Genomic DNA, 12,956 nt, shown 5'->3' with positions numbered 1-12,956 from the left:
CACAGTAATGATCCATATACAGGTTATTTAGTGCTGTAACACATCCTGAAGTTGGCCTTGTCAGAGTTTTTCAGTATAAAAGTAAATTGGGTTTAAATGTCAGCAGTTCCTGTTGAGATGAAATTAACACTTGTTACTTTTGTCCCGTGAAGTGTTTCTCTTGTCCCTCTGCTAATGTGGTGACTTTCTGTGTGTTGCAGCATTTATTAAAACATGTTTATATTATATTATACCAACAGAATATGCCAAGAGTTAGGTCAGAAAGACAGGCAGAGGTCTGATTCAGCCAGATGTTTATGAGAGGGCGTTTCTGGACATATCTCTCACATTTAAATCAGCTGATTTCTTTATGTCTCCATTTATTCACTCATTCTGTTTCTATTTACCTTAGTCACATTTAGGTTTTAGCCATACCTTACACTGTAAAAAATATTCCGTAGTTTTTACAAAATAATTTTGGCAGCTGTGGTTGCCAGAATAATTTTGTAAAAAATACAGAAAAAAACTGTAAACACATTTACAGAACAAACTGTCAATTTTACAGTATAAAACTGTAATTTACAAACAAGAAAATTTGAATGTAAACAAGTAAATTCAACAATGCACACTACTAGTAAAATCTGTTTTGTACCTTTAACATATACTGACAACCACCATAATAATGCAGGTGGTAAAAGAGAAAGCCACATGAAGAATCAGAGTTCATCACAAATAGCTTTTCCACTGGCTGAAGTATATACTAATGTAAAGAGGGTGCAAAGAGTCATTCACGCAAGCGCAAAACACCATCATGGTAACCCACAACACTTACATAATGCAATAAACATTCATTAAACAACAGAAGATGTAACATAAAACCCTAATGTACATAACTGATAACAAAAACTATTAAGAAACATGATTTTTTAAACAAAATACTTTCAAATGTGGAGTGTCACACAGGGAATTGTGGGAATATCAGTTTACAGTTTTTGACTGTAAATTATACATTGATTTGTTCTTTTTTACTTCTAAAAATTGTAAAATTTACAGCATTTTACTGTGAAAATTACATAAAATGTCTGGTAAGAGCTTTTACAGTTTTTCCCTGTATATAGTACTGGAACTTACTGTTAACCTATTTACATTTTTTTTCCGTAACGTTTTTACAATATTTTACTGTTAAAATCACATTCATTTTTTACAGTGTAGCTTTTCCACCTCCACCTATGAATTTACAGCGTTTCCATCCAGATGTTTTATGCACATTTTGAATAAACATAAAAACAGCTGGATGGAAACATGACTACTGTTATTATTACATTATGCTGAGAATTTATATTATGCTAATTTAATTTAATTTTCATATTGTTCATACTGTTGAAAAAATGTTTTATCAAATGGATTGACATTGCCAATGAACAAATATTCTAAACAATTCAAGTTAGTACTGTCCGGTTACTTTTGCAACATTTAATGAAAATGAAAATGAAATATATAATGAAAATGTAATTTAATCATTTTTTGCAAAGATAAAGGACAAAATATGTTTGCAGCTACATATTAACAAGGTTATATATTTAATAAAAACAAGAGTAACACAAAAAAAAAATCTAGCTTGTATTGTTGTGTTACTTTTGACCCACCTGTGCGTTACTTTCGTCCCAACTGACAGGGCCGAAAGTAACAATGTGCAACTTATGTTCAAAGTGAAATTATACTGAAATCGTTCTACATTTGTGAAAAATAGCACCTGGTATTGATAGACCACACTTGTGAGTTATTGACCACAGCAAAAAATATATCTGTCTAAAACATTTTCATCTAAAATTACGTTTTTCTGAAAAATGGTACTTTTGCCCCTGCCCTCCCCTCTCTCTCTCTCTCTCTCTCTATATATATATATATATATATACATACACGCACTATATTGCCAAAAGTATTGGGACGCCTGCCTTTACGTGCAGGTGAACTTTAATGACATCCCATTCTTAATCCATAGGGTTTAATATGGAGTTGGCCCACCCTTTGCAGCTATAACAGCTTCAACTCTTCTGGGAAGGCTTTTCACAAAGTTTAGGAGTGTGTTTATGGGAATTTTTGACCATTCTTCTAGAACCGCATTTGTGAGGTCAGGCACTGATGTTGGCAAGAAGGCCTGGCTCGCAATCTCCGCTCTAATTCAACCCAAAGGTGTTCTATCGGGTTGAGGTCAGGCCAGTCAAGTTCCTCCACACCAAACTCGCTCAGCTTTATGGACCTTGTGGACTGGTGTGCAGTCATGTTGGAACAGGAAGGGGCCATCTTCAAACCATTCCCACAAAGTTGGGAGCATGAAATTGTCCAAAATATCTTGGTATGCTGAAGCATTAAGAGTTCCTTTCACTGGAACTAAGAGGCCAAGCCCAACCCCTGAAAAACAACCCCACACCATAACCCCCCCTCCACCAAACTTTACACTTGGCACATTGCAGTCAGGCAAATACCGTTCTCCTGGCAACCGCCAAACCCAGACTCATCCATCAGATTGCCAGACAGAGAAGCGTGATTCGTCACTCCAGAGAACACGTCTCCACTGCTCCAGTGGCGGCGTGCTTTACACCACTGCATCCGACGCTTTGCATTGCACTTGGTGATATAAGGCTTGGATGCAGCTGCTCAGCCATGGAAACCCATTCCATGAAGCTCTCTATGCACTGTTCTTGAGCTAATCTAAAGGACACACGGATTTTGGAGGTCTGTAGCTATTGACTCTGCAGAAAGTTGGTGACTTATGCGCACTATGCGCCTCAGCATGCGCTGACCCCACTCTGTGATTTTACGTGGCCAACCCTCCATATTTTTCCTGACGTGAGCCGTCAGCTCCAATCCACTAAAATTTGGAGCGGTTAAGACCGGTATACTTTATTTCCCGCGTTCCGCTCCGTCTCGCACGCGAGCCTTTCAAAGAAACTCATTTGCCTGTGAGCGTGGAAAGGCGCATGTACACGTGCACTGAACATTGAACGGTCCATGCATGTGGATTTGGATAAAAGAGTTTGATGCTTTTATGCCGTGCCTGAACATTGCTTCACAGTGGTGTATAGCAGACGGGCACGCAGGGCTATTAACTAATAATCATGCTTCTTTTATTATTAAATTAATATTGCAATTAATTTGCCCCGCGATATCATAGTGCATCACCGCATGATCGACGCGCTGTGAGGATAAGAAAATAGTTAGATAGCTTACTCATTAAAAAAAAAAAAAACAACTTGTTTAACTTGTTTAATACTTCTCAATTCATGAAAAATACTATTTTTTCTCAATATGGGCCACAAGAGAAATATTATGAAAATAAATTAGATTAATCTCGCATCGTCTCCAAGAGAATATGTGCCGTTAAGCGTCAGATGCCAAAAGCTCGGCCAGTTTTTACTTTCATTTTCTGTAGTGAATAATTGACTTACGTTTGAGACTGCTTCACCGGCATAACTCTCACGCAAAGTTTGCACATTGTTTGTGTGATATCCACTAGCTCGCTTTAATGGTTTAAAATGGAAAATGTTTCAATATTGCGACGTAGAGTTTTTCTTTATCATCAGTTGCTCGCAAAATGATGAACACTGATTCACATATCGTCCGCATCATTTCCCGTGATTTAGTAAATAAATGATACATAAATAAACAACAAGCAAACTTAAACTTCTTTGCTTAAAATTTTTGCAAATAATTTGCTGATGCAGGTACAAAAAGACGGTTTGTACCTGCAAAAAAAAAAAAAAAAAAGATTTTCAGAGCGCAGGTGAGGTGAGACCTGAACATCTCACATTGCTATCTGTGTTTAAACTAAATTAAACCTTGCCAATTTAAACATTCAACTGTTAAGACGCGAAAGAGAACTCGCGCGGGCTGTGATGAGATTTGTGTATGTACTCATCCGAAGCGTGTACACCGAGAGCCACGTCACAGCGCGCAAATTCTCTCTCAAGTCTTGCACCTAATCAGACAAATTCACACAAAAATTGTCAACATGCCCAGTGGTGCCTGCAGCCGTACGGCTGTACGCACTGTGCATACCATGAGAGGGCGCTAAATGATGCCGCTTTTATTTTTTATATAATTTTTAAATTGATTATTAAAATCTATTTGACATATGACATATTACAAGAGCAAGAGAGAATTAAAGCTGCAAGCAGTGATGAAAGGGCCCTCGCACCCGGGCTCACCGTCACCCGTTGGCTTTAGGAAAACAGTGAACAGTGGTGAGAAAATACAAGAGAATTATGGCAAAGTCATTTCAAAGTGGCACACTTCCTGCTGCCAACAGGTGGTGCTTTGACCGTAACTGAATATTGCCATGTAGATGACTTCAGGCCAGGACTATTATCAAACATGCGAAGTTTGGAGCAGATCGGACATTGTATGCCTGAGTTACAACAACTTCCTGTTTCGTGGCGTTAATTGCATACATTAGCACTTAGCAGAGTGTTGCATGATTTAACGTGTTTCTAGTATGTTTGGTACTTTGTGGCATATTGAAATGTGTTCGTGGGATTGAATTACAGTGTGAAGCATGCCATTTCCTGTTGCCAGCAGGTGGTGTTATGACTAAGTGAAAAATGGTATATAGATGTCTTCAGGCCAGGACTTTCATCACACATGTGAAGTTTGGGGCAGATCAGACACTGTATGCTTGAGTTACAACAGCGTCCTCCTTCATGGCGAAACATCAGACTTTGTCAGGCCGCCACGGACACACCCTTCAACGAAAACTCAAGATCTTTGCAAATTAACATCGCTGAGGCCTTAAGATTAGACTGACCATATATGATGTGGTTCTGGTTAAATGTCTACAAGGAGTTAATCACAGTGTAAAACATGTCATTTCCTGTTGCCCGCCAGATCCGACATTGTATTAGACTGACCAAATATGATGTTGATCTGATTAAAGCTCTAGGAGGAGTTTGTTAAAGTACAACGTGTGAAAATGGCAAAAACTGCACAAATTTTGCAGAGAAAATTCAAAATATCTCACTTCCTGTTGGTTTTCAGATTTCGTACTGGGAGACTTTTTTGTAGGTATTGGGATGTTACATGTGTGTACTGAATTTCATACCTGTACGTGAAACGTAGCGCGAGGGGCACTCCGTTGAACTTTTGTAAGTGGCGCTATCGAGCCATTTTACCACGCCTAATTCTGAGATCCATAACAGATGTAAATTTTCACCACTTCTGATGCGTGTGCAAAGTTTCATGAGTTTTCGAGCATGTTTAGGCTCTCAAAAAAGCGATTCATTTGGGAGAAGAAGAAGAAGAAGAAGAAATATAGCTGCAAGCAGCGATGGCGGGCCCAAGCCCGGTGGCACCGCCACCCCGGTGGCTTCACGGCAACTGTGCACGGCAGGCAATAGGCATTTAAAACGGTTAAACATAAAAGGACTATTTCAAATCCGCCACGCCCGTTTCTAAGGCTTTGTCCATGTCTACTGGATGACAATATTGTTGTGTGTGTCGAGTTTCATGCAATTTAAAGCATGTTAAGAGGCTCAAAAATGCCCAAGAATATTATTAAAGTTTGACGTGTTGCCATGGCAACAATATTTAAGATATCACAAATACATTCACAGGTCTACATCTGCCATGTTTTTACATCATTGTGATGAAGTTTGAAGCAAATCGGGTAAAAATAAGAGGGTGATCTCAAAGCATTTTGAAAGTGATACACTTCCTGCTGCCAGTTGGTGGCGCTATAACTTTGACTCACAATAGTCACATCCATGTGATCGGGCTCCTAAAACGAACACACTGCTGAAGTTTCATAAAAATCAATCAATGTATGCATAAGTTATAACACACTTCCTGATTCCCTTTTCTTGCCATAAATTCGTTGCCTTACCACGGCCAAACCGTTTGAGATATCAAAAATCCGCTGACAATTTTTCATCATCAATGTCTTGACTTCATGCTGACCGAGTTTGGTGGTGATCGGATTAATCGCCTAGGAGGAGTATATCAAATTCCAGAGCATGCGTTTTTCAAACAAACCATAATAGCTGACTTCCTGTTGAGCCGGCGTATAACTTAGAGCATGAAAGTTGTTCGGCCCAATGAGGTCTATATGTGTAGCGAGTTTCATACTAATGCATGCAAGCGTGTTTGATATATGGCCAAGTTTTCGGATCCCATTCAAGGGGGCGCTGTCGAGCCCCTGTGCCACGCCCGGATCCCAGCCTCTGCGGCGTCCTAATGGCCGCAGATTCCAATGTGTGTGCCAATTTTCAAGAGTTTTTGAGCACGTTAAGGCCCCCAAAAAGCCCTGGAAGTTTGAAAAAAAAAAAAAAAATAATAATAATAATAATCCTTAGGAGAACAATAGGCCCCTGCGCCTTAGTGGCTTGGGCCCTAATAATAATAATAATCCTTAGTAAAACAATAGGGTCCTGCGCCTTAGTGGCTTGGGCCCTAATAATAATAATCCTAAAGAAAACAATAGGGCCTTCAGCCTTTGGCTTTGGTCCTAATAATAATAATAATCCTTAGAAAAACAATAGGGCCCTGCGCCTTAGTGGCTTGGGCCCTAATAAACGGAGCAATTCCAATAGGGTCCTCACACCATCGGTGCTCGGGCCCTAATGAGAATAAATAAAGGGTGTGTCTGTGTGTTGTAAAGTCAAATGTATAGGCTATGTGCATGCATGGGTGGGCGTGAGTGATATGGGTGAAAAGAAATCTGATTGGCTAGTTTAGTTTCGTCGCTTTTTTCACACATGAAAAATGACATTAGATAGTTAATGTTTAAAAACAGGCTCAAATTCAGTAAACACTCTCTAAAACAGCTAAATTTGATTGAAACATTTGCAAAAGGCCTAATGAAGCCTCTTAAATCTTTGAAGTTTTCTCTAAATGTTTCGGGAAAAGATTCGAAGCATCAAGAGTGTTGAAAACAGTGCCATCTTGTGGGAGGTAAAATTTACAGCAGCCATAAATCTGAGTGCGCAGCTCCGTTGTTTTATCCATTAAGCACAAACAAAAGCCCGATGACGCTAAATGTGTTCAGTTTTCTTATAATTCAGGGAACAACCATTAGGATTGTTTGTGATTTGGTCTTATAGTGACATTTGCTCTATGATTGTTAAACTTTGCAATTAATCTGAGAATCACGTGAGTTTCGAACTGTGGTGCCTGGTCTGTACGGATGAACTACGATTCCTATACTTGACATCGCACATCCTGCGATGTGACTATCGAGGATGCACACTTCGCAATATCAATGCTAAAACTATATATCATGCAGCCCTAACTCCAGGGACCTGAAATGAACATTACTGCTGCAATTATTTATTGATCAAGACAACAATATATATTATCAATGCATGGATCAAACTGACTTACTATATCCACCATAATTTCTTGTGAGCAATGAAAATGGTCAAACTAATGGTAAAAAAAAAAACAAAAACAAAAAAAAACATGGATACGTTTTTGTTAAAATATTTTGTACACTTATTAAATTTATTTTATAAGGGAGGGCTTTAAACTACCTTCATCACTTCTCTCTTTCTGTCCCTCTTCGGGTTTTTGATCATCTCTGTGGTCATTTTCTTCCTCTGATCTGTTCTGCTCTTCATCCATTGGTGTTCCTTTAACATCATGAAATACGTCACATTTAAGATAGTCTTCCTGGTTTTCCTTGAGTTTCTTATCAACCATCTCGAATATCTCAGAACGCCATCCTGGTTTTCTTTCATCAAGATGCAGTTGTACTCCTCCACACTCCTTTATTAACTGATGAATCGATTTATTGACAAAATAATAACTAATATATGATCTGTATGACTCTCCATCAGTTGTGATCACTATGGTGCGTTTAATTGCCTCTTCACTGAATTCTTTCAGGACAATTTTCACTCTGTATCTGTCCTCCTCAGTGAAGCCATTGTGCTGCAGTACGAGTATGAACACATGAGGTCCTGGATCAGACAGATTCACACACTCTCTCACTGTCTGTGTGATGTGATGGAGTGACAGATGTGTCTGGAGCAGCTGAGGACTGTTGATAACGGTCACATATCTGTCTTTCAGTCTTCCTCCGACTCCCTGCCTGTGCTGCTGGAGCTTCCTCTCAGCTGAAGAAGCTTCACTTTCAAATGTATTTTCCCCCAAGATTAAGTTTCTCACTCGACTGTTTTCAGTCACATTCTTCCCCAGCAGAACAATCCTCAGATCACACACTGAAACACAAGAGGCAACCAAATCAGCCTGATGCTTCTTTGACATAACTTCATAATTTCTCTAAATATACACAGATATAGGGTACAACAGAGATAATAGTGCAAGGGGATAAAATTAGTCTTGCATAGCCAGAGCTTTAGACTGGCGGCAGAAGGTCTGGACTCCATGGCAACTTTCATTGTCAAAGAAGCACCCAAGAGGACATCTGACTGACATGAAATTCAGCCAAGTATTGTTGCAAAAACAGTTTTTTTTTTTTTTTTTTTCTCAGCATCGCGTTTAAGGGTGTGGAAATGTAAAGTTGATGTCCCTACAGTAACAGATCATGTGTAAACACTTGGATATATTTTAAATTTTCTGTTGTCAGTTTAAGTTTATGCTGTGAACTTCACAAAGTTCACATACTTATAAAAATCCAGCATTTAGTTGATCCTGATGAGTAAACAGAATTACTTTCTTATTCCATGAGGGGTTTTGGGGTCACAACAGCTTTGTTTCCAGGTGGACCGTTAAAGAATGTGACACAAATCCCCCAGTTCCTGGGGAAAGTTCTTGCGGTGGAAAAAAGAGCACTGACGTTTGATCCAAAATGTCAGTGCCAAAACTGTAGCTTGATCGATTAATACTAACATTTACTATTCTATATCTAAAAAAAAAAATTTAAAAAAATTTGCTATGTGTACTGCGCTGAACTGACTGGGACTGGTCACAGCACCAAATTGTTGCCTTATTGTTAGTTTGATTGCTTCTATTGCTCTCCTCATTTGTAAGTCACTTTGGATAAAAGCTTCTGCTAAATATCTAAAGGTAAATGTTATGTAAATGTCTCGCCTTGCTGTGCTCGCAGACCGCTTTCTTGCTCCGCCCCTCATTCTCCACCGTTCTCTCCCCTCAGGAGCCTGAGATGAAGAAACAATGGAGTCGCAGGGTTGAGCAGATGGGACTAAGTGAGAAGACGCTGATCCGTATCCCACGTGCCTCACTCCCCCTGCAGTGAGGGGAGGTGCAGGTTGAAGGCACTTTTTGTTGTCTGTACTGGGTCTGCACCACCAGTGGTATGCGCACCCAGACCACTGTTAAAGCGAGTCAATATGAAAAAAAACCCCTTCACAGACCCTGCTGAAGTGTCAGCCCACCACCACGGTGCAGCAAGCTGCCATCTGCGGTTCTCATACTCCTCACTGCTCGGAGCCAGACTTGGGAAACCATTTCTGGCGTGTCAATTGGGTTTTAGAGAGAATAAAGAGGGGTTACTCCACTTCGGTCTTAGATACTAACACTCACATCTTTCGAGCCGAAGTACAGGTTCTGCTAGCAAAGGGTGTGATAGAGAAAGTCCCCGCAGCCCACAGCAAGTTAGGCTTTTAGAGCCACTACGTCCTCATCCTCAAGAAGGATGGTGGCCTCAGGCCCATCCTCGATTTGAGGTGTCTAAACCACGCTCTAATAAGATGGCCATTCAGTATATTAACTTTGAAACAAATCCTCTTGCAGATCTGCCCAGGGGATTGGTTTTAATCAAGTGGAACTGAAAGATGCATACTTTCATATCCAGATAGCTCCCCATCACAGACCATTCTTGAGATTCAGGGTAAGACACAAAAACGTTTTGCAATTGTATTGACTAACTGAAACTTTGATAATTTTGACCAAAAAAGTTACAGTGTACTTTTAAAGGGTTAGTTCACCCAAAAATAAAAATGAAAATTCGGTAACACTTTACAATAAGGTTGTATTAGTTAACATTAGTTAATGCATTAGTTAACATTAACTAACCATGAACAACATCTCTGTTCAGCATTAGTTAATGTTTGTTAACGTTAACTCATGCATATACAGGTGCTGGTCATATAATTAGAATATCATCAAAAAGTTGATTGATTTCACTAATTCCATTCAAAAAGTGAAACTTGTATATTATATTCATTCATTACACACAGACTGATATATTTCAAATGTTTATTTCTTTTAATTTTGATGATTATAACTGACAACTAAGGAAAATCCCAAATTCAGTATCTCAGAAAATTAGAATATTGTGAAAAGGTTCAATATTGAAGACACCTGGTTCCACACTCTAATCAGCTAATTAACTCAAAACACCTGCAAAGGTCTTTAAATGGTCTCTCAGTCTAGTTCTGTAGGCTACACAATCATGGGGAAGACTGCTGACTTGACAGTTGTCCAAAAGACGACCATTGACACCTTGCACAAGGAGGGCAAGACACAAAAGGTCATTGCAAAAGAGGCTGGCTGTTCACAGAGCTCTGTGTCCAAGCACATTAATAGAGAGGCGAAGGGAAGGAAAAGATGTGGTAGAAAAAAGTGTACAAGCAATAGGGATAACCGCACCCTGGAGAGGATTGTGAAACAAAACCCATTCAAAAATGTGGGGGAGATTCACAAAGAGTGGACTGCAGCTGGAGTCAGTGCTTCAAGAACCACTACGCACAGACGTATGCAAGACATGGGTTTCAGCTGTCGTGTCAAGCCACTCTTGAACAACAGACAGCGTCAGAAGCGTCTCGCCTGGGCTAAAGACAAAAAGGACTGGACTGCTGCTGAGTGGTCCAAAGTTATGTTCTCTGATGAAAGTAAATTTTGCATTTCCTTTGGAAATCAGGGTCCCAGAGTCTGGAGGAAGAGAGGAGAGGCACACAATCCACGTTGCTTGAGGTCCAGTGTAAAGTTTCCACAGTCAGTGATGGTTTGGGGTGCCATGTCATCTGCTGGTGTTGGTCCACTGTGTTTTCTGAGGTCCAAGGTCAACGCAGCCGTATACCAGGAAGTTTTAGAGCACTTCATGCTTCCTGCTGCTGACCAACTTTATGGAGATGCAGATTTCATTTTCCAACAGGACTTGGCACCTGCACACAGTGCCAAAGCTACCAGTACCTGGTTTAAGGACCATGGTATCCCTGTTCTTAATTGGCCAGGAAACTCGCCTGACCTTAACCCCATAGAAAATCTATGGGGTATTGTGAAGAGGAAGATGCGATATGCCAGACCCAACAATGCAGAAGAGCTGAAGACCACTATCAGAGCATCCTGGGCTCTTATAACACCTGAGCAGTGCCATAGACTGATCGACTCCATGCCACGCCGCATTGCTGCAGTAATTCAGGCAAAAGGAGCCCCAACTAAGTATTGAGTGCTGTACATGCTCATACTTTTCATGTTCATACTTTTCAGTTGGCCAAGATTTCTAAAAATCCTTTCTTTGTATTGGTCTTAAGTAATATTCAAATTTTCTGAGATACTGAATTTGGGATTTTCCTTAGTTGTCAGTTATAATCATCAAAATTAAAAGAAATAAACATTTGAAATATATCAGTCTGTGTGTAATGAATGAATATAATATACAAGTTTCACTTTTTGAATGGAATTAGTGAAATAAATCAACTTTTTGATGATATTCTAATTATATGACCAGCACCTGTATTAATGCATCTATTCACTTTAACAGAGCAATTAGTTAACATTAGTTAATGCATTAGATAACATGAACTAATCATAAACAATGCCTGTAAATAGCCTTAATGTTTGAAGGTTAACTTACTGTACATATTTACATTAGTTTATGTAACAGTTGACACACTAAGGGTGAACATTTCTAACTCACCATCTTACCCTAAAGGTAAAAATGCCATTGTATACCTTATCAGCATTATTTATTAATAAGGCATTGATTTGGGTTGTAAACAATTCTGAAGTGGAAACCATCTGAACATTAACAGATATGTTGTTCATGTTTATATGCACTTTATTATCATTACTTACATTCAACAAAGCGTTTATTAATGGAATTTGTGAACCTTATTGTAAAGTGTACACTATTTCAACATTAACTGATGTGTTACTAACATTTGTAGACCCTTTATGAACATGACTTACCATTAACAAAGCATTTAAATTAAGAACATTTCTGTAATTGTTTAACCATTTTGTAATATTTAGTTTGTTTGCTGTGCGACACACAAGGCGTTTTCTCCTATGCAGCGACTGACAATACATAAGATACACCAAAGCACAACATAAATTCACAAATCACATCAATTTTATTTGTTCTCCAAATCTTTAGAATCCATATGTTTGTAAGGAATACAGGTGCATCTCAATAAATTAGAATATCATGAAAAAGTAATTTAATTGAAAAAGTAAAACTAAAATATTATAGATTTATTAGACATAAAGTAAAATATTTTCAGACTTTTTGTTTTCATTTTAATGATTACAGCTTGCTGCTCATCAAAATAAAAAAATCAGTATCTCAAATTCTATTAAATTACCATTCTCAGGGTATAAATACTGGGTTTATAAGTCAGTAATCCCAACAGCAGTCATGGGGAAATCTGCTGACTTGACAGTTGTCCAGAAGACGATCATCAAGACCCTCTACAATGAGGGTAAGCCACAGAGGGTCATTGCTGAAAGAGCTGGCTGTTCGCAGAGTGCTGTGCCAAAGCATATTCATGGAAAGTTGACTGGAAGGAAAAAGTGTGGTAGGAAAAGGTGTACAAGTGAAAGGAATGACAGCAGACTTGAGAAGATTGTCAGGCGAAGCCGATTTAAGAACTTAGGAGAGCTTCAAAAGGAGTGGACTGAAGCTGAAATCAGTGCATCAAGAGCCACCGCACACAGACGTCTTCAGGAAATGGGTTACAACTGTCACATTCCACGTATTAAGCCACTTCTGAACCAAAGACAACGTCAGAAGCGTCTTACCTGGGCTAAGGAGAAAAAGAACTGGACTGTTGCTCAGT

General features: G+C 39.1%; 1 protein-coding gene across 3 annotated transcripts in view; it reads right to left on the bottom strand.

The window, feature by feature from the left end:
• The window catches only part of LOC127509850 (uncharacterized), a 79,616-nt gene that overhangs the window by 47,700 nt on the left and 18,960 nt on the right, over positions 1–12,956 (bottom strand). For 2 of the 3 annotated variants that reach the window (XM_051888989.1, XM_051888990.1), the window contains one exon: positions 7,503–8,192. The exons of the other annotated variant lie outside the window; for it this stretch is intronic. In XM_051888989.1, coding sequence (XP_051744949.1) covers positions 7,503–8,192 — 690 coding nt within the window. The remainder of the gene's footprint in view (positions 1–7,502; positions 8,193–12,956) is intronic. 3 annotated transcript variants of the gene reach the window in all.

Source organism: Ctenopharyngodon idella, chromosome 3 (assembly GCF_019924925.1).
Source record: "Ctenopharyngodon idella isolate HZGC_01 chromosome 3, HZGC01, whole genome shotgun sequence".
Taxonomy (NCBI): Eukaryota; Metazoa; Chordata; class Actinopteri; order Cypriniformes; family Xenocyprididae; genus Ctenopharyngodon; species Ctenopharyngodon idella.
This window is presented reverse-complemented; position numbering and strand designations above follow the sequence as displayed.